The sequence below is a fragment of the Canis lupus genome, chromosome 18 (assembly GCF_011100685.1).
Source record: "Canis lupus familiaris isolate Mischka breed German Shepherd chromosome 18, alternate assembly UU_Cfam_GSD_1.0, whole genome shotgun sequence".
NCBI classification, from domain to species: domain Eukaryota; kingdom Metazoa; phylum Chordata; class Mammalia; order Carnivora; family Canidae; genus Canis; species Canis lupus.
This window is the reverse complement of record NC_049239.1, coordinates 38133350-38160440: the sequence shown is the minus strand read 5'-3', so window position 1 is coordinate 38160440 and position 27091 is coordinate 38133350. Positions and strand designations below refer to the sequence as shown.

The following is a 27091-nucleotide window of genomic DNA, read 5'->3' as shown; positions in this document are numbered from 1 at the left end:
TGCAGTGAAACACAAAATCTCTTTATTGGTTGGGTTTCAGGTGGGTTTAGGGAGATACGGGAGTGAGGAGAGGACAGGCTAAATGCCTTTTTCTTATTAACTCTACCTGCTGTATCATGTGTACTTTTCTTAACCTTACATCATATATATATATATATATATATGTTTAATGTACCTCTAAGGCAGCTAACAGAGAAAAAGATAATCTTTATAAGCCTAATGAGCAGAATACATTTGTGGAACACTAAGGAAATGGCCACATAAAGGAAGAGGAATAAATCATAATGCCCAGAAAATATTACCCTCCCTGTAAAATTTATTAAGGCTCTACTACTCCATGTACTAGGAATTCCAGGAGAAACCATCTGGGGCAACATGGAGCTGTTGAATCAGTGTCACAAAGATCCCAGAAGTGTGGGGGGCTAAATTATGTGGGGCCACCAAGGGGCTGCTTAATACTGATAAATCTAAAGAAGCCCATCTGTGATTTGTGTGCAGGGACCAGAGTGGTCTGACTGACCAATCATGCTGCTTCCCCAAGGTCCAGATAGTGCCATTCCTTTACAGATGGTTACAATTACAGTTTATTCTTTCTCTCTTGTCCTTCCAGGCCCAGGCCCATCTAACACTGTCTTGTGTTCAGGGCTGCTTCACAGAGGCGTGCAGTGCCACTGGTTCCAGTCGCAGGGCATGCGGAGGAAATGCAGACGGTAGGACATCTTCTGCATAATTTTGTGACTCTTGTCTGTGTGAGAATACAGGGGGAAGCTGAGTTTCTCCAGAGCCTGGACCTGGGAATAGATGACGTGAGAGACAAGGCCTTGGCCCTGGTATTCAGGCAGGGTACCAGCCATCCGCAGCTCGCCCGTCTGGTCCATCAGGCTCCAGGACACAGGGGTCCCCTCGGGCCCCAGCAGGCAGAAGGTGGGGAAGGTTTGGATGCAGCGTTCGATGAATCTCTGGCTCCTCTCATTGCCACCGAAATGCCAGAATTTATTTACGAAGGTAGCGTGGGTAACATCCAGGGAGGAGAGTTTAAACATCTCTTGGTTGCTATGGGGGGTCCAGGAGAAAAGCAACATCGTGAGTATGGTGGTTTGTATTTGTTCTTACCTTTCTTGTCCTGAGAGATAAAAGTAGGCAAGGGAAATAGCAGATGCAAAGTCCCTGAATATAGGTGAGCTTGCCATGATAGAGGGACAGAAAAAGGCCACTGTTGTAGTGAGTGAACAGGAAGGACAGGATAGGTCAAAGAAGCTGGCAGAGGCTTGACATATTCCAGATGAGAAGGGAAATGGTGAAGTATTTTAAGCAGAGTAGGAACTTGGTCTGAATTACATTAAAAAAAAAAAAAAAAGAATACTCTGGCTGTTTTGAAGAATACTGATTGTAGGTGGGCCAGAGTGGAAGCAGGGAGAGAAAACAGGAGGCTACGACAGCAGTGGGAGTTGTGAGTAGTGCACAGTGACTCGTATCAAACTCACATGGGCTTCGGTTTGCCACCACCGGGTGCTAACTTCTTTACATCCAGCAGGGAAGGAACCAGTTTCTTTATTGTATTAGCCAAGAAAAAGAGAAAGCACTGTGTTTGCTTGACTTGGAAGGATTTAGTCGCTGCAAGATTTTGCATCACTTCATTCAGGCTGGGCTGTGAACCTAGGTGGGATTGTAAAGAGAGACAGTGTTGTTGTTTTTTTTAATTTAAATTCCATTTGACAACATATAGTATAACACCCACTGCTCATCCCATCAAGTGCCCTCCTTAGTGCCCGTCACCCAGTTACCCCAACCCCCTGCCCACCTTCCCTTCTGCAACTCCCTGCCCACCTCTCCTTCTGCAACCCCCTACCCCAAACCCCTGCCCTTCTCCCCTTTGTGTGTTTCCCAGAGTTAGGAGTCACTCTGGTTCGTCTTCCTCTCGAATTTTTTCCCCACTCAGCTTCCCTCCTTTCCTTTATAATCCCTTTCCTATTCCTTATATCATACATATGAGTGAGACCATAGGATGATTGTCCTTCTCTGATTGACTTATTTCACTCAGCATAATACCCTGCAGTTCCATCCACGTAGAAGCAAATGGTGGGTATTCATCCTTCCTGATGGCTGAGTAATATTCCATTGTATACATATAGATCACATCTTCTTTATCCATTCATCTGTCGAAGGACATCATGGGTCCTTCCACAGTTTGGCTATTTTGGACATTGGTGCTATGAACATTGGGGTATAGGTGTCCTAGCATTTCACAACATCAGTATCTTTGGGGTAAATCCCCAGTAGTGCAATTGCTGGGTCGTAGGATAGATCTATTTTTAATTTCTTGAGGAACCTCCACACTGTTTTCCAGAGTGGCTGCACCAGTTCACATTCCCACTGGCAGTGCAAGAGGGTTCCCCTTTCTCCACATCTTTTCCAACATTTGTTGTTTCCTGTCTTGTTCATTTTTCCCATTCTCACTGGTGTGAGGTAGTATCTCATTGTGGTTTTGATCTGTATTTCCCTGATGGCAAGTGATGTAGACCATTTTTCATGTGCTTGTTGGTCACATGTATGTCTTCTTTGGAAAAAAGTCTGTTCATGTCTTCTGTCCATTTCATGACTGGATTGTTTGTTTCTTGGGTGTTGAGTTTGATAAACGCGAGACAGTGATTTAAATACATTCTATAGAGAAGCTCTACGGTGGAGTAAGAAGTTTCTGGAATTTAGAGAGAACCTATGTTCTGGGCTCAGTGCTGCTGTGTAATCAGAGTCATGTAGTCAGGATTTGTGCAATTTTCCATGTTTTACATGAGCAAAAATGAGCCCAGAAATTCATGAAGCCATTAGTGGCAAAACAAGACTGGAACCAAGTTTTCTGGGCTTCATAATAATGTAGTTTTGATAATGAAAGGAGAGGAGTTTTTTTTTTAAAGTAGTAGGTCCCCCCAAAAATAGTAGCCAATATCCATTGTGTGCTTAGCATGTCCTCAGTGTAGTAGATTGTTGCAGTGATGACCTACATTCATTCGCATCTCCTTGTACCCATTTCCTGGAGTAGTCCTCTCCTGCACTGCATCTAACCTTGACCATATGATTTGCTTTTACCAGTGGGAAAGAATAAATTTGATTCATGGAAAAATTTAAAAGTGCTTGAACACTGGGGCTTCCCCTCTCCTTATGATCTCAATGAACTTGAAACCAATACATATGAATAGGCCTAGGCTAGCCTGCTGAGGTCATGTGCTCCTGACGTGCCATCAACATAGCAGCCAACACTGACACCTAGAACTATCATTCAGACATGTGACTGAGGCCATGCTGCAGCAGTTGGCCCATAGTCCACCCACCAACTGCCTGCAATTGCATGAGTAAACCCAAGTGAGACCAGCAGAACTGCTCTGCAGAGCCCAGCCCAAACTGTTGATCCACAGAATTATGAAGTTTGCTATGTAGCAAAAGTTAACTGACCCATCCAGGTATTCTAGTAAGAAATTCCTATTCAAGGCTTCATTTAATCTTTTCGATGCCCCTGTGTTTGAGGACCTATTACTATCTTCATTTTTGTGTATGAAAGTCATGGTCTCAGAGAGCATAAGTTATGTGGCTAGAATCACATACCAAGTAACAGGAAGATGCCATCCTAGGGAGTATGACTCTAGGTGACATGTTCATGACCATGACAATTGTCCTTCCTGATATGGGATGTGCTTTATGGCACAAGTTGTCATTCTTACTCCAGGAATGGAAGGCCCTAGGGGAACTCTGCTTTGGTACCCAGTCACTTGAAGGGATCCTGGATGTGTCTGCAAAATATGCCATGCATCCTTGGCTATCAAGAAATTATATTATAGTTCCCATTCTTTGCAAGCTTTAAGGGTATTTTTTTTCTTCTTTTATGGGTGAGTTAAAAATTTGGCAGCAGGCTGAGGCTCTGAGCTAACGGGGTAAGAGATATAGGGAAAATTGTTCAGGACGGAGAAGTGAGTCTAGACACATCCCATTTCTCTTACTTTGGATCTGCAAATGCTGTTTCCAATTGATGACTTCTGGTGAGCCAAGGAATTCCTGACAGTTCTTGAGGTCTTTGGAGTAGATTTGGTAGGTATTGGTGTAGTGATCAAAATCATCTATCATCTCCTATTGTCATTGGGAAAAGGGGAAAAACAAATTCTTTATATTTCATGATTGCAATACTTTTTTCTAAATTCCACTGTACTCTGAGTTTTTTTAAAATTGAAGTAAAGCTGACATACAATGCTACATTAGTTTCAAGTGCACAACATAATGATTCAACAAGCCTATGCTTTATTCTATGCTCACAAGTATAGCTACTGTCTCTCACCATACAATGCTTTTACGCCACCACTGACTATTCCCTACCCTATACTTTTTATCCCCATGACTTATTCATGCCCTAACAGGAAGCTTGTAGCTCCCACTCCCCTTTACTCATTTTACCCATCCCTCTACCCTCTTCCCCTTTGGCAACCATCAGTTTGTTCTCTGTCTTTATGGATCTGTTTCTGATTTTTTTGTTTATCGTTTGTTTTTTAGATTCCAGATATGAGGCAAATCATATGGTATTTGTCTTTCTCTGTCTGACTTAATTTCACTGAGTATTATACCCTCTAGGTCCATCCATGTTATCACAAATGGCAAGATCTCATTTTTTCTGGCTAATACTCCACACTTAGTAAATCTTTTTAAAATTTATTCTTCTCTTGATGGATACTTGGGTTGTTTCCACATCTTGGCTATTATAAATGTGGCTACTATAAACATAGGGGTTCATACATCTTTTCAAATTTATGTTTTCATTTTCTTAGGGTAAATATCTAGTAGTGCAATTATTGGATCATATGGTATTTCTATTTTTAGTTTTTTGAGGAATGTCCTTGCTGTTTTCCACAGTGGCTGCACAAATGTACATTCCCACCAACAGTGCATGAAGGTCCTTTTTCTCTACATCCTCACCAACACTTGTTATTTCTTGTCTTTTTCATGTAGCCGTTCCTACAGCTATAAGGTGATATCTCATTGTGGTTTTGATTTGTGTTTGCCTGAAAATGAGTGATACTGAGTATTTTTCATGTGTCTGTAGGTCATGCATATGTCTTCTTTGGGTAAATATCTATTCAGGTCCTCTGCCAATTTTTAAATTGGGTTGTTTTTTGGTGTTGAGTCATGTAAGTTCTTTATGTATTTTGGATATTAAGCCTTTATGGTGAAAAACTGAGAACCTTTCCTCTAAGGTCAGGAAGAAGACAAGGATGTCCACTCTTGCCAATTTCTTTTCTAAAGATTTACTTATTTATTTCAGAGAGAGAGAGAAAGAGCAAGAGGGGCAGAGGGAGAGGGAGGGAGAATCTCAAGCAGACTCTGCACGGAGGGCTGAGCCAGACACAAGGGCTGGATCCTATGACAATGGAATCACAACCTGAGCTGAAACCAAAAATTAGACACTTAATGGACTGTGCCACCACAACTCAGGAACCCCCATTCTTGCCACTTTTATGCAACATAGTACTAGAAGTCTTAAACACAGCAATCCAACAAGAAAAGGAAATAAATTGTATCCAAATTCATAAAGAAGTTAAATTGCCACTGTTTGCAGATGACATGATACTATAGAAAACCCTAATACTTCACTCAAAAACTTTTATTTTTTTTTAATTTATTTTTTATTGGTGTTCAATTTACTAACATACAGAATAACCCCCAGTGCCCGTCACCCATTCACTCCCACCCCCCGCCCTCCTCCCCTTCTACCACCCCTAGTTCGTTTCCCAGAGTTAGCAGTCTTTACATTCTGTCTCCCTTTCTGATCTTTCCCACACATTTCTTCCCCCTTCCCTTATATTCCTTTTCACTATTATTTATATTCCCCAAATGAATGAGAACATATAATGTTTGTCCTTCTCTGACTGGCTTACTTCACTCAGCATAATACCCTCCAGTTCCATCCACGTTGAAGCAAATGGTGGGTATTTGTCATTTCTAATAGCTGAGTAATATTCCATTGTATACATAAACCACATCTTCTTCATCCATTCATCTTTCGTTGGACACCGAGGCTCCTTCCACAGTTTGGCTATCGTGGCCATTGCTGCTATAAACATCGGGGTGCAGGTGTCCCGGCGTTTCATTGCATTTGTATCTTTGGGGTAAATCCCCAACAGTGCAATTGCTGGGTCGTAGGGCAGGTATATTTTTAACTGTTTGAGGAACCTCCACACAGTTTTCCAGAGTGGCTGCACCAGTTCACATTCCCACCAACAGTGTATGAGGGTTCCCTTTGCTCCGCATCCTCTCCAACATTTGTTGTTTCCTGCCTTGTTAATTTTCCCCATTCTCACTGGTGTTTGACAAAATACAGCATCCATTCCTGATCAAAACTCTTCAGAGTGTAGGGATAGAGGGAACATTCCTCGACATCTTAAAAGCCATCTATGAAAAGCCCACAGCAAATATCATTCTCAATGGGGAAGCACTGGGAGCCTTTCCCCTAAGATCAGGAACAAGACAGGGATGTCCACTCTCACCATTGCTGTTCAACATAGTACTAGAAGTCCTAGCCTCAGCAATCAGGCAACAAAAAGACATTAAAGGCATTCAAATTGGCAAAGAAGAAGTCAAACTCTCCCTCTTCGCCGATGACATGATACTCTACATAGAAAACCCAAAAGTCTCCACCCCAAGATTGCTAGAACTCATACAGCAATTCGGTAGTGTGGCAGGATACAAAATCAATGACCAGAAATCAGTGGCATTTCTATACACTAACAATGAGAATGAAGAAAGAGAAATTAAGGAGTCAATCCCATTTACAATTGCACCCAAAAGCATAAGATACCTAGGAATAAACCTAACCAAAGATGTAAAGGATCTATACCCTCAAAACTATAGAACACTTCTGAAAGAAATTGAGGAAGACACAGAGATGGAAAAATATTCCATGCTCATGGATTGGCAGAATTAATATTGTGAAAATGTCAATGTTACCCAGGGCAATATACACGTTTAATGCAATCCCTATCAAAATACCATGGACTTTCTTCAGAGAGTTAGAACAAATTATTTTAAGATTTGTGTGGAATCAGAAAAGACCCCGAATAGCCAGGGGAATTTTAAAAAAGAAAACCATATCTGGGGGCATCACAATGCCAGATTTCAGGTTGTACTACAAAGCTGTGGTCATCAAGACAGTGTGGTACTGGCACAAAAACAGACACATAGATCAGTGGAACAGAATAGAGAATCCAGAAGTGGACCCTGAACTTTATGGGCAACTAATATTCGATAAAGGAGGAAAGACTATCCATTGGAAGAAAGACAGTCTCTTCAATAAATGGTGCTGGGAAAATTGGACATCCACATGCAGAAGAATGAAACTAGACCACTCTCTTTCACCATACACAAAGATAAACTCAAAATGGATGAAAGACCTAAATGTGAGACAAGATTCCATCAAAATCCTAGAGAAGAACACAGGCAACACCCTTTTTGAACTCGGCCACAGTAACTTCTTGCAAGATACATCCACGAAGGCAAAAGAAACAAAAGCAAAAATGAACTATTGGGACTTCATCAAGATAAGAAGCTTTTGCACAGCAAAGGATACAGTCAACAAAACTCAAAGACAACCTACAGAATGGGAGAAGATATTTGCAAATGACATATCAGATAAAGGGCTAGTTTCCAAGATCTATAAAGAACTTATCAAACTCAACACCAAAGAAACAAACAATCCAATCATGAAATGGGCAAAAGACATGAACAGAAATCTCACAGAGGAAGACATAGACATGGCCAACGTGCACATGAGAAAATGCTCTGCATCACTTGCCATCAGGGAAACACTCAAAAACTTTTAAAAGTAAAAATGAATTATAGTTGCAGAATACAAAATTAATACACAGAAATTGGTTGTGTTTCTATACACTTATAATGAAGTAATAGAAAAATTAAGAAAATTCCATTTACAATTGCATCTGCAAGAATATGATACCTAGGAATAAACTTAACCTAGGAAACTGTGGAAGACCTGTACTCTGAAAACTACAAAACACTGATAAAAGAAATTGAAGATGACACAAGCAAAGGATAGGAGACTCCATGCTCATGCAATGGAAGAATTAATACTGTCAATGTCCATTCTACCCAAAGCACAGATTTCCATACTACAGATCCCAAAGTACAGATTCAGTGCAACCTCAATCAAAATATCAACAGAATTTTTCACAGAACTAGAACAAATAACACTAAAATTTGTATGGACCCACAAGACACCCCAGATAACAAAAGCAATCTTGAGAAAGAAAAATAAGGATGGAGATATCACAATTCCAGATTTCAGAATATATTACAAAGCTTTCATAATCAAACAATATGGTATTGGCACAAAAATAAATACACAGATCAATGAAACAGGGTAGAGAACCAGAAATAAATTCCTGCTTATACTACCTATTATTCTATGACATACAAAGCAGGAAAGAATATCCAGTGGAAAAAAGACAGTCTCGTCAATAAATGATGTCGGGAAAACTGGAGAGCTACATGGAAAAGAATGAAACTAGACCACTTTCTTACACTACATACAAAATACACTCAAAGGGCAGCCCGGGTGGCTCAGCGATTTAGTGCCGCCTTCCGTCCAGGGCATGATCCTGGAGACCTGGGATCAAGTTCCATTTTGGGCTTCCTGCATGGAGCCTGCTTCTCCCTCTGCCTGTGTCTCTGCCTCTCTCTCTCTCTCTCTCTCTCTCTGTGTGTGTCTCTCATGAATAAATAAATAAAATCTTTAATAAAAAAAACCAAAAAACCCCCCAAAATACACTCAAAATGTACTAAGGACCAAAATGTGAGATATATTGTGATATTTTTAAGTAATAAACTGTTGGTATTTTTTATTGGTGCATTCCAGTTATTCCTAAATCATTTAAATAATGAGATCAAGAGAAGAGAGTCAAGTATTCAATTATGATGGAAATTGCATAACGGTACTATTATCTACCCACATACTGCATTAACATTTCAAATCAAAAAGGAATTATTGGAAAGCATTCTTCTATACTTCTGTTATTCTCAATAGGAAGAAGAGAAAAACAAATAATAAGGAAAAGCATCTATTGCAAGAATGAATTTTACTGCAGTTCAAATACTTGGAGAACACACATCTATGAATGTCCCAGCATTAAATCTGGTTATAACTAATTCTGGATTAAAATCTCCATCTATACTTAATGAAACCAAAGAAGATGAAAAATTAGAAATCCTTTCTAAAACATTATATGGTCTCATTCATTTGGGGAATATAAAAATTAGTGAAAGGGAATAAAGGGAAAGGAGAGAAAATGAGTGAAAATATCAGTGAGGGTGACAAAACACGAGAGACACCTAACTCTGGGAAATGAACAAGGGGTGGTGGAAGGGGAGGTAGGCGAGGGGGTGGGGGTGACTGGGGGATGGGCACTGAGGGGGGCACTTGGCAGGATGAGCACTGAGTGTTATGCTATATGTTGGCAAATTGAACTCCAATAAAAAAAAAATTTAAAAAACAAAACAATGCTAGAATTCAACAAAATGTAGTTCCAAAAAGAAAGAAACCACTTATTTAGGAAGGTCCTCTCAAATGATTAAATAACAGATGAGAATATTATTGTTTTAAATTTGCTTTCTATTTTTTATTTTTTAATTATTAAATTTTTTTAACTTAAATTCAATTTGGTTAACATGTAGTGTATTATTAGTTTCAGAGGTAGAATTTATTGATTCATCAGTTGCATATAACACCCAGTGCTCATTACATCAAGTGCCCTCCTTAATGCCCATCACCCAGTTACCTGTCCCCCCACTCATTTCCCCTCCAGCAACCCTCAGTTTGTTTCCTAGAGTTAAGAGTCTCCTATGATTTGCCCGCTCTTTGTTTATTAAGATTTATTTATTTATTCATGAGAGACACAGGCAGAAGGAGAAGCAGGCTCCCCGCAGGGAGCCTGATAAAGGACTCCATCCGGATCCCAGGATCATGCCCTGAGCTGAATGCAGGTGTTCAACCACTGAGTCACCTAGACATTCCCCACCCCCACCCCCGTTCTTTGTTTTTATCTTATTTTTTTCTTTCCATTCTCCTATGCTCATCTTTTTCATTTCTTAAATTACACATATGAGTGAAGTCATATGGTATTTGTCTTTCTCTGACTGAAATATTTCTTTGACTTTCTCTTACTCACTTAATATAGGACCCTCTAGCTCTATCTACATCATTGCAAATGGCAAGATTTCATTTTTTGATGGCTGAGTAATATTCATATATATATACATATACCACATCTTCTTTATCCATTCATGTCAATGGACATTTGGGCTCCTCCCACAGTTTGGCTATTGTGGACATTGCTGCTAGAAACATTGGGGTGCAGGTGCCCCATCAAATCACTATGTTTGTATCCTTTGGATAAATACCTAGTAGTGCAATTGCTGAGTAATAAGGTAGCTCTATTTTTAACTTTTTGAGGATCCTCCATACTGTTTTCCAGAGTGGCTGCACCAGCTTGCATTCCCAACAGTCTGTGAGGGTTCCCCTTTCTCTGCATTCTCACCAACATCTGTCATTGCCTGAGTTGTTCATTTTAGCCATTCTGACCAATGTGAGGTGATATCTTATTGTGGTTTTGATTTGTATTTCCCTGATGCTGAGTGATATTGAGAATTTTTTCATGTGTCTATTGGCCATTTGTATGTCTTCTTTGGAGAAATGTCTGTTCATGTCTTCTGCCCATTTCTTAACTGGATTCTTTGGGTTTGGGTGTTGAGTTTAATAAATTCTTTATAGATTTTGGATACTACCCCGTTATCTGATGTGTCATTTGCAAATATCTCCTCCCATTCTGTAGGTTGCCTTTTAGTTTTGTTGATTGTTTCCTTTGCTGTGCAGAAGATTTTTATCCTGATGAAGTCCTGATAGTTCATTTTTGCTTTTGTTACCTGGGCCTTTGGAGTTATGTCTAGAAAGAACTTCCTGCAGCTTAGGTCAAAGAGGTTGCTGCCTATGTTCTCCTCTAGAATTTTGATGTATTCCTGTCTCACAATTAGGTCTTTCATCCATTTTGAATTTATTTTTGTATATGGTATAAGAAAGTGGTCCAGTTTCATTCTTCTGCATGTGGCTACCAAATTGTCCCAACACCATTTTTTAAAGAGACCATCTTTCTTCCATCAGATATTCTTTCCTGCTTTGCTGAAGATGAGTTGACCACTGAGTTCTATCCATTTCTGGGTTCCTCTGTTGCATTGAAATATGTCTCTGTTTTTGTGCCAGCGTCAAACTGTCTTGATGATTACAGCTATGTAATAGAGCCTGAAGTCCAGAATTGTGATGCCACCAGTTTTCGTTTTCTTTTTCAACATTCCTTTGGCTATTGGAGGTCTTTTCTGGTTCCACACAAATTTTGATTATTTATTCCAGGAGTCTTGTTTTTTGTTGGTGTTTTTTTTTAATCCATTATGATACCCTATGTCTTTTAATTGGAGCATTTAGTTCACTCATATTAAGAATAATTATTCAAAGATATGAATTTTGTGACCTTGTATTACCTATAAAGTCTCTGTTCCTTTCTAGTCTTTGTTACTTTTGGTCTCTCTGTGCTCAAAGGGTTCCCTGAAATATTCCTTGTGGGGTGGGTTAGTGTTTACAAATTCCCTTAGTTTTTGTTTGTCTTGGAAACTCTTTCTCTCTCCTTCTATTCTGAATGGCAGCCTTGCTGGATTGAAATTTTCTTGGCTGCATATTTTTCCTATTTACATGTTGACTACATCATGCCAGTCTGCTCTGGCCAGCCAAGTCTCTGTGGACAGGTCTGCTGCCAGCTTTATGTGCTTACGCTTGTAGCTTAAGGGCCTTTTGTCCTGATCGGCTTTCAGGATTTTCTCTTTATTTTTGTAATTTGCAAGTTTCCACTATAATATGTCAAGATGTTGACCTATGTTTGTTGATTTTTGAGAGGAGTTCTCTGTGCCTCTTAGACTTGAATGCCTGTTTCCTTTCCCAGATTAGGAAAATTCTCAACTCTAATTTGTTCAAATAAAACTTCTGACCCTTTTCCCCACTCTTCTTCTTCTGAGATTCTTATATTATGGATTTTTATTTTACTGTATGGAATTGCTGAGTTCCCTAAGTCTACCTTCATGATCTTATAGTTTTCTTTCCCTACTTCCCCCTCTTTTCAGCTTTATTTTCCATCATTTCATCTTCTTTATCACTGATTCTTTCTTCTGCTTCATTCATAATCATTTTTGTGGCCATCCACTTGGGACTGTAATAGCAGTTTTAATTTTGGCCCGACTAGATTTTAGTTCTTTTATCTCTATAGTAAGGGATTCCTAGTGTCTTCTATGCTTTTTTCAAGTCCAGCTAGTGTCTTTATAATTGTACTTTTAAATTCTAGTTAATGGGTGCCTGGATGGCTCAGGAGTTGAGCATTTGCCTTTGGCTTAGGGTGTGATCCCAGATTCCTGGGATCGAGTCCTGCATCAAGCTCCTTGCACGGAGCCTGCTTCTCCTCCCTCTGCCTGTGTCTCTGCCTCTTTTTCTGCATCTCTCATGAATAAATAAAAAAATCTTTTAAAAAATTCTAGTTCAGATATCTTACTTATATTTGAATTGATTAAATTGCTGGCCGTATTAATTACCTCCTGTTCTTTCTTTTGAGTTGGATTTTTCTGTCTTATCATTTTGTCCAGAAAAAAAAAGAAAGAAAACAACAACAACAAAACCCCCTAGATCTTGTGTGTGTTTCGGTCCTCTTGTTCAAAGAAACTAGATACCAAAAGAAAGAAGAAAGAAAGAAAGAAAGAAAGAAAGAAAGAAAGAAAGAAAGAAAGAAAGAAAGAAAGAAAGAAAGAATCTGCATGTATATATATATGTATATATATATAATACAATTCAATGAAAGAAAAAAATGAAAAAATACATATAATGTATATATAAAAATTTAAAAAGAATTGAGAAATAAGAAAATAACTGGAAAAATAATGCTAAAAGACTAAAGACTAAAAATACAAAGAATGCTATATACTGCTGAAGCTTTGCAGCCCTCTATCAGTGAACTGATCAGTGAACATGGTGCAAATGAGTTGTATGTGCTGGTCCCCTGGGGGAGGCACCTGTTGTGCTGATTCTGAGGTGGACTTGTCCCAGTAGAAATGTACCTCCAGTGTGCAGAGGCATGGCTCGATGTAGGCAGCTCCAGACTCCACTAACTGGCACTGTTTTGCTCCCTGAAGGCTTTCAGCACGGGCAGGGTTGGGATGAAAATGGTGGCAACCTCCTCTCTAGCCCTGCAGCTGAAAATTCTCACCCCCCACTCTTCAATGAGCCCTTAGAGAAATGCGATCAATCACTCTTGTCTCCCTGGTTTCTGTCAGAACTCTGTGTTCACCCTATATATGTCCAAGCATTTTTATGTTAGGTTTCTGTCAGAACTCTGTGTTCACCCTGTATATGTCCAAGCATTTTTATCTTAGGCAACAGAACTGAGATAAAATTTTGGAGTTTCGAAACTCCAAAATTGTAAGGACTCCCATGGTAGGGACCCATGCTGTCCTCCCAGGGAGGGTCTCAACCCACTCTGCCTTTTGCTGGACCCCTTCCCAAGAAGGGGAAGGGACCATGCAGTGGTTCACCATTTATAGCAACACAGAGCAGAAAGCCAGCATCTAGATTCTCTGTTCTCAGCTGCCTTTCCTGTCCCTACACCTGTGAACTATGCCACACTTAGGCACCATCCTTTCTTTTTTGACCCAGGAGACTAAAAGTTCCAGTTCTGTACTCCATGGCTTATACTACTTTGTGGTAGTCTCCTTAAGCAGGATCCCTCCCTGACTCCGTATCCTCACCTATATCACCCCAGGTTTAAGTGTCTGTACCTCTTATCTTCCAAACAGCAATTGCTTTTCTACTTGTGGACTTGCAGCATTTGTTTTTTCAGATCTCTGACTGGTTTCTTAGGTGTTCAGAATGATTTGATCACTATCTAGTTGTATTCGAGGGACAAGACAATTATTCCTCCGTCTTCTTATTCCTTACAATAGATAAGATTATGAGGAGGAAGGAGGGACGGGAAAATATTACCACAATTCAGTGCAGAATTAGAAAGCTTCTTTAAAAAATAATTGGACATTCATTTGGGGAATATAAATAATAGTGAAAGGGAATAGAAGGGAAGGGAGAAGAAATGTGTGGAAAATATCAGAAAGGGAGACACAACATAAAGACTCCTAACTCTGGGAAACGAACTAGGGGTGGTGGAAGGGGAGGAGGGCGGGGGGTGGGAGTGAATGGGTGATGGGCACTGAGGGGGGCACTTGACGGGATGAGTACTGGGTGTTATTCTGTATGTTGGCAAATTGAACACCAATAAAAAATAAATTTATTATTAAAAAAATTAAATAAAAAATAAAAATAATTGGAAAATGTTGCCCCAAAATACACTGACAGTTCAGCAAGGATACCCACTAACACACTGTTCCTTATGATCACATATAACATAAAAGATCAAATAATTTCATTTCAGTTCAGTTTTTATTACTAATACAAATTTCTTTACATATTGTTTAATTTCGTGGTCTCAAATAACTTTATTTCTATGAAAGATATAATATTTATATTTTTATAAATTTATAATTTTACTGAGTGTTTAAAAGTAAGCTTAGGAATTTTTGTCTGAAATGTATTAACTGTTTAGTTTCACTAGTTTTTACATGTTTTCCCAAAATGTGGGCACTTGAGTGGCACAGTTGGTTATGTGTCCAACTCTTGGTTTTAACTCAGGTCATGATCTCAGGGTTGTGAGATGCAGCCCCACATCAGGCTCCATGCTCAGTGTGGAGTCTGCTTGGGATTCTCTCCATCTCGCTCTGCTCCTCCTCCCACTTAAGCTTTCTCTCTCTTTCTCTCTCTAAAATAAAAATAAATAAATCTTTAAATGTTTCCCCCAAATGCATATGGAGATTATAATTTTATAAATTTACTTTTTATAATTGTCCTAGCTCATTGTGCTGTCTCACACCTTCCTATCTTTGCCCTTGGTGTTTTCTCTGATGGAATGGCCTCTTTTTTGTCAGCTTAATAATATTTACAAAACTTGTACAAAATCCAGCACAGATGAGATCTCTCATCAGGAAGTGTCTCTGACCTTATCCGGTAACCTCCATCTCTAACCTCCATAGTTTAATCGACTTTCACCTGGGCTATTTCTGTATTGTACATCTGTTTCTGCACACTTCACACTGTGTTGTTTTATTTGCTAATTTTTTCTTCCAGCTCCTTGAGGAGAGGACTTGCTCACTATCACACAATTCATTTCTATATCCCCTGGGGCTGCCACACTGCTAGGCACATGGCAGGCGCACAGTAAATATGAGCATAGAAACATACTCATTCCACATTTGACACCTTACCTCCTCCTGAGGGCGGATAACCACTGTTGTAAAATCAGGCCACTTGTCCACTAGAGCCTTTAGTTTGAATGGGTTTCCTTGGTTCATGTGGAAGACAGTCCCATAAACCTGCAGCATCCCAGTAAGGGAGAGAGGGTCAGCTTGTTAGGAAGTATAGTTAAGTGCCTTGTTTGATCAGGACAAGGACTATTTCTATGAAATTATGGAATTTGGTGTTGGAATAGGGTCAAATAGGGCATCTAGGTGAAACAATATCCATGTACTACCTTTTTTTTTAACCTCAAATGAGAAGATCTCTTTCTCCCCATCCAATATGAATCACACATGCGTAGAGTGAAATGTTTGGACAGATAGCATTTGATGATTTTAAGAATACCACTTTTCATTTTAGGATTTAAAATGATCTCTTCCAAGACTTTCTTCTATTCATACACACAGAGATACACAATTTTACAAAAATAAAATGATCTGATACATGGTGTTTTTTCCCACTGAATATATTGTGGGCATAATTCTATGTTCATAAACAGGAAAATTTTCAATTATTTTATAATGGGTGCATAGGATTCCATTGTATGGATATATCAGTTTGATTTATTTGCCAATGGTCACTTTAGCCATTTCCAACTTTTCATTTTGACAAATAATTCTTCATGGAACATGCCTGCACAGAAACCTTTGCATGGGAACCTGATATTTTCTTAGGATATCCAGAAGAGTAGTTGCTGGTTCAAGGGTTATGCAACATGTTTAAAACTCCTTAACATAAGTGACCACATTATTCTCTGGAAAGATTAATTAACTTCCACCAACAAGCAGAGACTACAACATAGTGCTCAAGAGAATGGGCTGGGAGATTCTGAGACTTGGAGTCCCTGGTGGATTCTCACCCTCATTGTTGTTGAGAGAGAGAGGAGGGGGAGCGAATGAATGAGACCTAGCCTGGGCATTGCATTTTTATGGCATGGGGATGGGGGAGTGCAGCAGTGGATACCAGCATGGGCTTTGTGGCACATGTAAACATGAAGCCTCTGCAGATAACAGCATGGAAACATGCCAATGACCCAAGGTCAAAAAGATGGTTAGAGAGGACATGATGGTTAATCTCTTACCTGGCAAGTGTTCCTTTTGAGAGAACAATTTAAACATTAATATGCAGTCTCAGCCAACTTTAGAAGAAACATGCCAATGACCCAAGGTCAAAAGGATGATATATACTTGAATAATTTCCACCATGGATAGATGATGGGCAAAGACTATACCAGGATCTTTCTCCCTGCTCTCCATCCCACATAAATAATTGTTAGATCAGGGAGAAAGAGAAGGGGTAAAAACCTCAGTTAAGAGTGCCTATGTGGCTAAGTCAGTTAAGTGTCCAACTCTTGGTTTCAGCTCAGGTCATAGGATCAATCTCTGCATTGGGCTCTGCACTCAGCGGGGTGTCTGTTTCTTTCCATCACCCTCTCCCCTCTGGTCCTGCCCCTGCTTTGCACATGTATGTGCTTTCTCTCTAAAATAAACAAATAAATCTTTTAAAAAAATTCTCAGTTGACTGAGTTTATCTAAATTTATTTTGTTTTCAACCATGAGGGAAGTCTTGATATAGAAGTTCAGTATAGTTTGGCAAAATACATTTGCATTTGGGGCCTGTAAAATTGATTTACACTACAATATTATCCATTATGAGATCTGAAAACATGTAGAACTGTTATTCTTTGTTATTTCCATGGCCTAATTAATTAAAAATTTTTTTTTTCTTTTTTCTTGTTGAACTCAGAACATTACCAGGCAACTACTGTAAGTTGACTCAACTGGAGTTGACACAAGCACTAAAATGTATTTAATATCTAACACTTAGAGAAATGGCTAGACTTTTTCTCAACATTTAATATCTAACACTTAGAGAAATGGCTAGACTTTTTCTCAACAGAGACTCAAGTAAGTTTTGAATTTTAGGCTATACATCCATTAAAAGTACCCAGCATACAAATATTCTAGATTTCAATTAGGGGAAAATGTATATCTTTAATATGCAACCAAAGAAGGAGAATGCTAATTGTTCATGAAAATTGAGGCACTTATCCTACCACAGAAATATTCCAAGAAAGGACACTTGGGGATATGTTAATAATTTTCTCAAAATATTTGGGGTCCAATTAACATAAGGGGTAAAGGGAAATTTAAATGACAAAATTCTACACAAAAGCACGAAGAAAAACTTGTGCCCTGAAGAACTTACGAAATAGCTACTTACCATAAAAATATCTTAGTTAACTGTTCACAGAGCATCTAACTGATGTTACCTCCTTCCCCAGAATTTATTGTCTTCCTGCAAGGTTGCCTGGATCTCAAGGATTACCAAATGAAAGGAGTTAAATATTAGGTTAATAGAGACTAATGTTAGTGAGAATCTACCAAAGTGCGTGACTTTGGTTTTGGATCACAGTTGACCCTTGAACAACATGGAGATTAGGAGCACTGATTCCTTGCACAGAGGAAAATCTGTATGTTACTTTTGATTCCCCCCAAACTTAACCATGAATAGCCTACAATGACCAGAAGAAGGCCTTACTGCTGATATAAACAGTTGATTAAGATGTACTTTGTGTATTATATACTGTGTTGTTATTAGAGAGAATAAAATCTTATTAATAAAATTACAAGGAAGAGAAAATACATTTACAGTAGTGTACTATAATTACTGAAAAAAATCCATGTATGAGTGAAACTACAGGGGATCCCTGGGTGGCTCAGCGGTTTAGCCCCTGTCTTCCACTCAGGGTATGATCCTGGAGTCCCGGGATCAAGTCCCGCATCAGGCTCCCTGCATGGAGCCTGCTTCTCCCTCTGCCTGTGTCTCTGCCTCTCTCTCTCTCTCTCTCTCTCTGTCTCTCATGAATAAATATATAAAAATCTAAAAAACAAAAAGTGAACCTACATTGTTCAAGGGTCAGTTGTGGCTCAAAGTCATTTTTTTAGTAGTAATTAAAGAATAGGGCAGTTGTTTCCTTAATCTCTTTCTAATAATCGAAAATTAAGCCATGTGATCACCAAATAAAATAATGCTAATATTTTTCTCCTTTATAGTCAAAGAAGGGAGTAACAGACCTGTGAGGGAGTGCAGGAGGCAAATGCATTTATCTTATCTAAAATGTATGCATGTGGTGTACCTGGGTGGCTCAGTTGGTTAAGTGTCTGCTTCCAGCTCAGGTCATGATCTTGCGGTCCTGGGACTGAGCCCAATGCTGGGCTCCCTGCTCAGTGGGGAGACTGTTTCTCCCTCTCTCTCTCTGCCCTCCTCACCCCATCCTGCTCATGTGCTTGCTCTCTCCCTCTCTTTCAAATGAATCAATAAATAAATCTTTTAAAAATTAAAATAGAATGTATAAATCTTACACGAGTGCCCTATAAAACAGTAAAAATCTAACTTCTATGTCTGCAGAAATGTTTTTTTTTTTTTTTTCAGGGAAAAACATCTGTCTTCTAAACACACATACACACACACAAAGACACATGATTGTGTTTTGGTTCCACTGGAGGGGAACATAGCTCTTTGGTTGCTAAAGAAAAACACAGGCAAGTACCCAAACCTGTCATTAGAGTTGCTCTTGCACAGTTCTGGATGCAGGTATTTATGTGTACATCTTATTTAATCCTGAGATTTCTGACCAATTGTACTAAGTTAAGGGAGATACTGGGAGTCAGCCACAAAATAGCCTGATACACAGCAAGCTCAGAGACACTGGGAAGTTTAAGTCAAAATAGGAATTGACATCTTATGAATTTTAGAGAGGACATGATGGTTAATCTCTTACCTGGCAAGTATTCTTTTCGAGAGAAAAATTTAAACAGTAATATGCAGTCTCAGCCAACTTTGGAAGAAAATTCTGGATAAAAATCCAATGTTATCACAGAATATTTTTTTGGAAAGGACCAAGGGCACACTTTTTGAATCACAGAGCACAGAGCAAAAGGCACTTAGGTCCCACACATACCCATGTTCATAACATAGCACCGAAGTTATTATTTATGTGATATCAGGTAAATTACCTAATTCAACTCTTTTCATCAGTGACACAAGCATAGTAGCAAATATCTTGTAGAGAGGTCATGCAAACTCAGTGAGAGAAAACACCACTAGCACCTGCTACAGACCAAGTGCTAATAAGTGTTAGTCTCTTTCCTTGTTTTATAGGAAGTTTCTATCCCTCACTCCTCCCAGAATTTTCCACTGTCACCTTTAAAGATTCAGGAAGGCTCTTCCTCAGGGATTTCTCCAGGGTCTGCAGCATCTGGGCACCTTGCAGTAGCATATTGTGGAAGATACTTTAGCCTAGAGGGAGAACCAAGAAACAGGGGGGAATGAGAGGCTGAAGGAGAGTCTGAACAGGAGTAGCAAGTTCTCTTCAGAGATGTGACCTTCGCTAACTCCAAGGAAGGACGCGACTGGTACAAAGTGGGGGCTGGGGTGGGGGAGGCACTTTCTACATCTTTTCATTCATTTTCTTTCTTTTTTTAAACGATTTTTAAATTTTATTTACTCATGAGAGATACAGAGCGAGAGAGAGAGGCAGAGACACAGGCAGAGGGAGAAGCAGGCTCCATGCAGGGAGCCCGATGCGGGACTCGATCCCGGATCTCCAGGATCACGCCGTGGGCTGCAGGCGGCGCTAAACCGCTGCGCCACCGGGGCTGCCCTTTTCATTCATTTTCTTACAACATAAGGTAGTATATATTCCAGATACCAGTTTCAATTTAGATTAACAAGCGCATTTTTAAGTATTTATAACATTTCTACTGAATTCAATTTCTACTGAAATGCATTTGCCATTAGTGATTCCGCCGACTCTTACCAGTAAAAATGCTATGTAACATTGGGTCAGTGACTTACTTTTTCTGTGCCTTGGTTTCCTCTGTTAACTTCAAAAGTAAAACTGCCAGTTATTTTACCATCGACAATAGCTTATTTGAGAATATCAGGGAATTATAATCTGGGATAAGGAAGCTATGAAAGAATGTAAGCAAGTTTGGAGAATAAAGGAGAGGAGGACTCAGAAGGAAGACAGGAGATGGGAAGTCTGTTCTAAATAAAAAACCCATTGGAGGAAAGGAGGCATTACCTAAGTTTAGGGGATTCTCATTGGCTGAGCGTGACCCTTTCTCATTGGCTGGGCTGTTGCCAAGGGGAGGAGGAAACCTTTCCTTCTGCTTCCTGGTAAGGTAGAGCATAGAGAGCGCTCAGGTTCTGTTGGGTCAGGTGAGTGCAACAAAGAGTGGTATGGCCAGAGGCCCCTCTGCTGGCTTCCTGACTCCATTCTGAAGGATTCCTTTTACTGATTTTTCAGGACCTCAAAGGTAGATGGGATAATAGCACTATTTATAGAATTTTTGTGGAGATTAGATGAGTTAATACATTAAATGACTCAATAAGTGCTTAGGAGAGTACCTGTCATAGAATAAAGCACTGAAAACGATATTTTATTACTGCTAGCCCTCCTCCTCTTTCTTTTCTTCCTTCCCATCCTTTTCTTGTCCCATCCTTTTCTTCCTCCTCCTCCTTCTCCCCACCTGAGTTAAAGTGCTGTGTATTGTGTGCTATTTTGCTGCAGTCTTTTTAATGTGGGCATTTGGATGTGGACTAAAATATAAATGATAAACCTTTTTTGAAAAATTTCCAGGCTATATTCCAAACTGGTATTTTCACCCTGTTTTTAAGCCTTACTCCATCTTGAAGCCTCACACTTGCACCCGTGGTGGATATTGTACAGATTACTAGTTAGAGTAAATTATATATATATTTGATTCACTGCATGAAATTGTGATGACCAGAACATTCTGTGAAATCCCAACCACTCAGAAAAGGAGAAAAGAGGTGGTGTTACAGTGTTCTATTTTGGAACTATGATCTTTGGAGGAGTACAAAGTCACTTCTAAGAGAAGGCACTGAAGAAGTGTTCTGAGATGTTGTGATTAAATTGGCTGCGTGTGAGATGCCATGTTCCAGGTCAGAACTGGGTAATTTTGTGACTTTAGAATAGCAGGGAGGAGGACTTTGCTCCTGGACAAGCTAGGGTAACAGGACCTGGACTTATCCCTCTCACCCCAAAAAAGACAAACTAAACAGCAAATGAAACATCATCTGAAACATCATCGTGACAGCAAATGAAACATCTGACATTGCCAGATCTATGGTCAAAGTGTTTTTGCGGTTGCAATAGTGCCTCTCCTCTGTTGCAATAGTATCTCCCACCTCTTTACAACACTTGTAAATAAGGCTTCTCCTTGCCTAAAGAAAAAAAATGGGTAGATGCAGAGATGTTGGAATCAGCAGGCAAGGACATTAAATAGCTATAATAATATTGTTCCTCGTGTTTAAGAAGATAGAGGAGCACATGATCATGATGAGAAGAAAAAGGGGAGACATAAAATAGATGCATGGAACTTATAGAAATGAAAACATACAGCATTTAAAATGAAAAATACATGAGATGTAATTAGCAGTAGATTAGACATTGCAAAAGAAAAGATCAGTGAACTCAAAGATGGAGCAATTGAAACTATTCATAATAGAATCAGACTTCCTATTGCTAATATCACCATTTCTCCCCTAAATTGATCTATAGTTTCAAATTAGCCATAAAACATCCCACGTTTTATTTGTAGAAAGTCACAGATTCTAAAATTTACGTGACTTCAAGGTTTACTAGAAAGTGACTATAATCATTACAATGGGGTCTTGGCATAAAGATAGACAAATAACCCAATGGAATAGAATAGAGAGCCTAGAAATAGGCATTTGTGGTCAATTAATTGATTTGCAACCAGGATGTCCATACAAATGGAGACAAGATAGTCTTTTCGACAAATGGTGCTGATTTTTTTTTTAAACAATCAAGGTGACTTCTTGATAGATTTAGTAGTTGTAAATTTCAAAATGTAGATGTTAGAAGGAAGTCGTTGTCTGTACTTAATTTTCCCTCTGCCACTTCCTGCTCCCCGATCATTTATTTTAAAAAGTTCCACATTCCACTTTGGGTGTTTTAGGAATTTAAGAAAAAAAAAAAAAGGCAGCCCTTAAAATATAACATTTTCACAGAACAACAGCACCAGGCAAGGTCATTCTGTGGCCATGATGGAAGAAAATAAAAAAGAGACCATTTCACAATCACGTTTGAGCATGGACAAAACAAGAAGGCAGCATTATCTGCAAACATGGCCAAATACTCCTCTCCCCAGGTAACAAGGGGCTGCTACTTCTCTACCCCTGTTCTTTCTTCCTGCTTTAAGTACAAAAGTCTTCCATAGAAGTCTTCTGACAGTGTCCAAGCAGAGCAAACCCATGCTTTCTTGAACCCTTCCCCAAAACTCCTGTCAGGTCCCTCCTGACTTGTTACTAAGATGCACCACATTTCCTTAGGTGTGCTCTCTCTCTCTCGTTGCAACAGACAATAAATCTGACTTTGCTGGCTTACAGGTGTTCCACATAGTCCTTGACTAGAAGTTATTGACACTTAACTACTTAGCTCTGAGGTGTTTTTCCTACTGGATTGCTCTCTGTTCTCTTTGACTTCCCAGAACTCAGGTACTTCTTTTCAGCTTAGGTCCTCAGGACTACTGATGCTTCAGGGCGGTCATGAAAGATTTGGATTTGTAGAAATGGAACCAATATGAATTTGTTTCTATGGAAAAAACTTACCTAGGTTACAAAGATTCCACTGCACTTTTGGCTCCTGCTGCTCTAACCAGTTGGGCGATATGCAGACTGGTGAATGTTCCTGGTTTTTCTAGGTGCGTGTCCTGTCTCCTTCCCAAGTCATCATCAATCATTTGAAGAAAACAAAAGGATGAAATAGCATCATGTCAAAAAAACCATGTACATACCTTAATTTAAAAAATATTTTAAAATGCTAACCATCATCTGAGCTTTCAGTGAGTCATAATCTTTTTTGCCGGTGGGGGGTCTTGCCTCAATGCTGATGGCTGCTGACTGACCAGGCTGGTAGCTACTGAAGGTTGGAGTAGCAATTTCTTAAAATAAGACAACAGTGAAGTTTGTCACAGCGATTGACCACTTTCACAAACAATGTCTCTGTAGCATGTGATGCTGTTTGATAGCATTTTACCCACAGTGGAACTTCTTTCAAAATTGGAGTCAGTCTTTCAAACCCCGCCTCTGTTCCAGCAATGAAGATATTTAGAATATTCTAAATTCTTTGTTGTCATCTCAACAATCTTCACAGTATATTCACCAGGAGTAAATTTCACCTGAAGAAATCACTTTCTTTGCTCATTCATAAGCAACTCCTCATCCATTGAAGTCTTATCATGAGATTGCAGTAATTCAGCCACAACCTCAGGCTCCACTTTAAAATCTGGTTCTCTTGCTATTTCCACCACATCTGCAATTACTTCCTCTACTGAAGTCTAGAACCCCTCAAAGTCCTCCATGAGGGTTGGAAACAACTTCTTCCAAACCCCTGTCAATGTTGATATTAGATCTCTTCACATGAACCACAAATGTTCTTAGTGGCCGGAATGGTGAGTCCTTCTCAGAAGTTTTTCAATTTACTCAGATCCATCAGAGCAATTTCTTTCTGTGGGAGCTATTGCCTTATGAATTTTATTTCTTAAATAATAATGAGACTTAAAAGTCAGAATTAGTTCCTGGCCCGTGGGCTGCAGGATGGATGTTGTGCTAGCAGGAATGAAAATAACATTAATCGTGTCCATCTCCATCGGAGCTCTTGGGGAAGTAGGTGTACTGTCAACGAGCAGTAATATTTTGAAAGGAATCTTCTTTTCTGGTCTCAACAGTGGCATAAAATATTCAGTAAACCATGTTGTGAACAGATGTGCTGTCATCTGGGCTGTGTTGTTCCATTTATAGAGCACAGGCAGATTTACCATAATTCTTTTTTTTTTAATCTTTTTTTAAATTTTTATTTATGATAGGCACACAGTGAGAGAGAGAGAGAGGCAGAGACATAGGCAGAGGGAGAAGCAGGCTCCATGCACCGGGAGCCCGACGTGGGATTTGATCCCAGGTCTCCAGGATCGCGCCCTGGGCCAAAAGCAGGCGCTAAACCACTGCGCCACCCAGGGATCCCAAATTTACCATAATTCTTAATGGCCCTAGGATTTTCAGAATGTAAATGAACATTGACTTTAACTCAAAGTCACCTGCTACATTAACTCCTATCCTAACAGGAGATTCAGACTGTCCTTTGAGGCTTTGAAGCCAGGAATTGACTTCTCTCTAGCTATGAAAGCCAAGATGGCATCTTCTTTCAATAGAAAGCTATTTCATTAGTGAAAGGGAATAAAGGGGAAAGGAGAAAAAATAAGTGGGAAATATCAGAAAGGGAGACAGAACATGAAAGACTCCTAACTCTGGGAAACAAACTAGGGGTGGTGGAAGGGGAGGTGGGCGGGGGGTGGGGGTGACTGGGTGACAGGCACTGAGGTGGGCACTTGACGGGATGAGCACTGGGTGTTATTCTATATGTTGGCAAATTGAACACCAATAAAAAATAAATTTATAAAAATAAAAAAAATTAAAAAATCCAGGATAAAAAAATAAAATAAAAAGAAGGCTATTTCATCTATATTGAAAATCTGTGAGGCCACCTTCATTAATATCTCAGCTAGATCTTGTGTATAACTTGCGGCAGCTTCTCTATCAGCACTTGCTGCTTCACTTTGCACTTTGATGTTATGAAGACAGCTTCTTCCCTCAAACCTCATTAACCAACCTTTCCTAGCTTCAGACTTTTTATTCTGCAGCTTCTTCACCTCTCTGAACCTTCATAAAATTGAAGAGAAGCCTTGCTCTGGGTGTGGCTTTGGCTTAAGGGAATGCGGTAGCTGTTTATTCTTCTCTCCAGACAACTAACATTTTATGTATCAGCAGCGAGGCTGTTTTGTTTTCTCATTACTCATGTGTTCCCTGAGTAGCACTTTAATTTCCTTCAAGAGCTTTTCCTTTGCATTCACAGCTTGGCTAACTCTTTGCTGTAAGAGGCCTAGCTTTCAGCCTGTCTTGGCTTTTGGCCTGCCTTCCTCACTAAATCATTTCTAGCTTTTGATTCACCGTGAGAGATGTATTACTTCCTTCCACTTGAACACTTAGAGGTCGTTGTATGGTTATGAACTGTCCTAATTTCAATATTGTTGTGTCTCAGGGAATAGGAGGGCCCAAGGAGAAGGAGAGAGGCAGTGGAAGGGCTGTCAGAACACACCCAACATTTAGTGATGAAGTTCATAATCTTATACGGGCACAGTTCATGGCATCCCAAGTACAAATGATCACTGATCACAGAGCACCCTAACAAATATAATAACAATGAAGAAGTTTTAAATGCTGCAAGAATTAGCAAAATGTGACACAGAAACACAAAGGGAGCAAATGCTGTTGGAAAAAGCTGCCCATAGACTTGTTTGATATGGGGTCACCCCAAATCTTCAATTTGAAAAAGCACCATATTTGCAAAGCACAACAAAGCGAAGTTCATTCAAGCAAGGTATGCTTATTCATCTACTTATTTCTTTTCTGACTTTAAATACATGAACCTTCTTATGAGTCACATGCAGGGAAAAAACTGCCTCCCTTGTAATATAACCAGAAGGGTTAAATATGATAATATGTGCAGTCTCCACATATTAAGGGCTCCCTACTTCCATAAAAGTGTCCAAATCCCTCCTAGTTCATTTATTAGTTCAGATCAGAGACCTGCAAGAATTTTTCATATTACCTAACAAGTTACCATTCACAGAATAAGTGCCAGATATATGTTTCTTAAGTTATTCTTTTTCCTTAGGTATCTTTGCCATCATATCCTGATCATAACCCAGTATGGCCATTTAAATTTGTCCCGTTTAAGTGGAGATGATGTTACAAAGCAATGATGTGTGTGTGTGTGTGTGTGTGTGTGTGTGTGTGTGTGTGTGTATGAGTTCCCCCACCTGGAAAGCACTCACCACACCAATCCTTGCAGGTGTCCCCAGGAACAAATGAAGAGGAGCAGACTTTTGGAGATGAAATTTCCCTCTGATGCTGTCAGTTCGGTAGGGTCTTGCAGACTGTGGTTAGGTTTGTCTCCTGCACTGAGGTTCATATTGTGGACCTTGCATATAAGCAAAAAAAATCTGGGTGTCAGCTCTTTTGAAATCCAACCCTTCTTCTCTGGTACTCACATTAAGGAAGCTAGCTCTGCAAGGTTGAGAGCCTGGCAGTGTGCCACCTAAGCTACTTTTTCTAAAACACCAGTTTACTCTTTGCCCTCAGCAGCCTTCCCATGATTCTGCAATCTAAAGCTGTGTGATACCAGAAGACCAGGTCTCAGAAGAAGGGGCATGTTGTATAAGCCACACTTTTTACCTCTTTTTCCCATTCTCAAGTGCCTGCAATAAAAGCAAGGTGATAGGGAAGATAGGGATGAGGTCTGATTTGCAGAATCTGGTCTCTTTTCTTTTTTTCTTTTATTTATGATAGTCACAGAGAGAGAGAGAGGCAGAGACACAGGCAGAGGGACAGGCAGAGGGAGAAGCAGGCTCCATGCACCGGGAGCCCGATGTGGGACTCGATCCCGGGTCTCCGGGATCGCGCCCTGGGCCAAAGGCAGGCGCCAAACCGCTGCGCCACCCAGGGATC

The 27091-nt window shown here is 39.7% G+C and overlaps 1 protein-coding gene and 1 long non-coding RNA gene across 13 annotated transcripts in view; one reads left to right on the top strand and one right to left on the bottom strand.

Annotated features, from left to right (window-relative positions):
• GLYAT (glycine-N-acyltransferase) lies at positions 1-26576 on the bottom strand. Of its 7 annotated transcripts, none has more exons than XM_038563180.1 (7): positions 26419-26575; positions 23138-23245; positions 19680-19774; positions 15442-15549; positions 3990-4116; positions 1485-1656; positions 1-1053 (listed from the first exon to the last, which is right to left on the bottom strand). In XM_038563180.1, exons 3-7 carry the CDS (start codon positions 19752-19754, stop codon positions 651-653), a joined length of 885 nt encoding a protein of 294 aa, XP_038419108.1. In that variant the 5' UTR covers positions 19755-19774; positions 23138-23245; positions 26419-26575; the 3' UTR covers positions 1-650. The 7 variants fall into 7 exon arrangements, with proteins under 7 accessions (XP_038419108.1, XP_038419110.1, XP_038419109.1 ...); XM_038563182.1 differs by having other exon boundaries at positions 23138-23238; positions 26419-26565; XM_038563181.1 differs by having other exon boundaries at positions 26404-26550.
• LOC111090956 overlaps positions 20644-27091 on the top strand; it is a 49818-nt gene continuing 43370 nt past the window's right edge. For 5 of the 6 annotated variants that reach the window (XR_005373416.1, XR_005373419.1, XR_005373420.1 and 2 more), the window contains exon 1: positions 20666-20796. This is a non-coding gene — a long non-coding RNA (uncharacterized LOC111090956). Of the gene's footprint in view, positions 20797-27091 lie in introns of all 6 variants that reach the window. The other variant, XR_005373421.1, reaches the window with a different exon arrangement.

Excerpts from the sequence above, each read along its gene's own strand:
- GLYAT (XM_038563179.1), bottom strand. The coding sequence starts at position 19,754 with ATGCTACTGCAAGGTGCCCAGATGCTGCAGACCCTGGAGAAATCCCTG. Across the intron at positions 1,657-3,989 it reads ACAGCATTTGCAGATCCAAA|GTTCACAGCCCAGCCTGAAT; the intron begins GTAAGAGAAATG and ends AATCCCACCTAG. Across the intron at positions 1,054-1,484 it reads GGTGGCAAACCGAAGCCCAT|CAACCAAGAGATGTTTAAAC; the intron begins GTGAGTTTGATA and ends GACCCCCCATAG.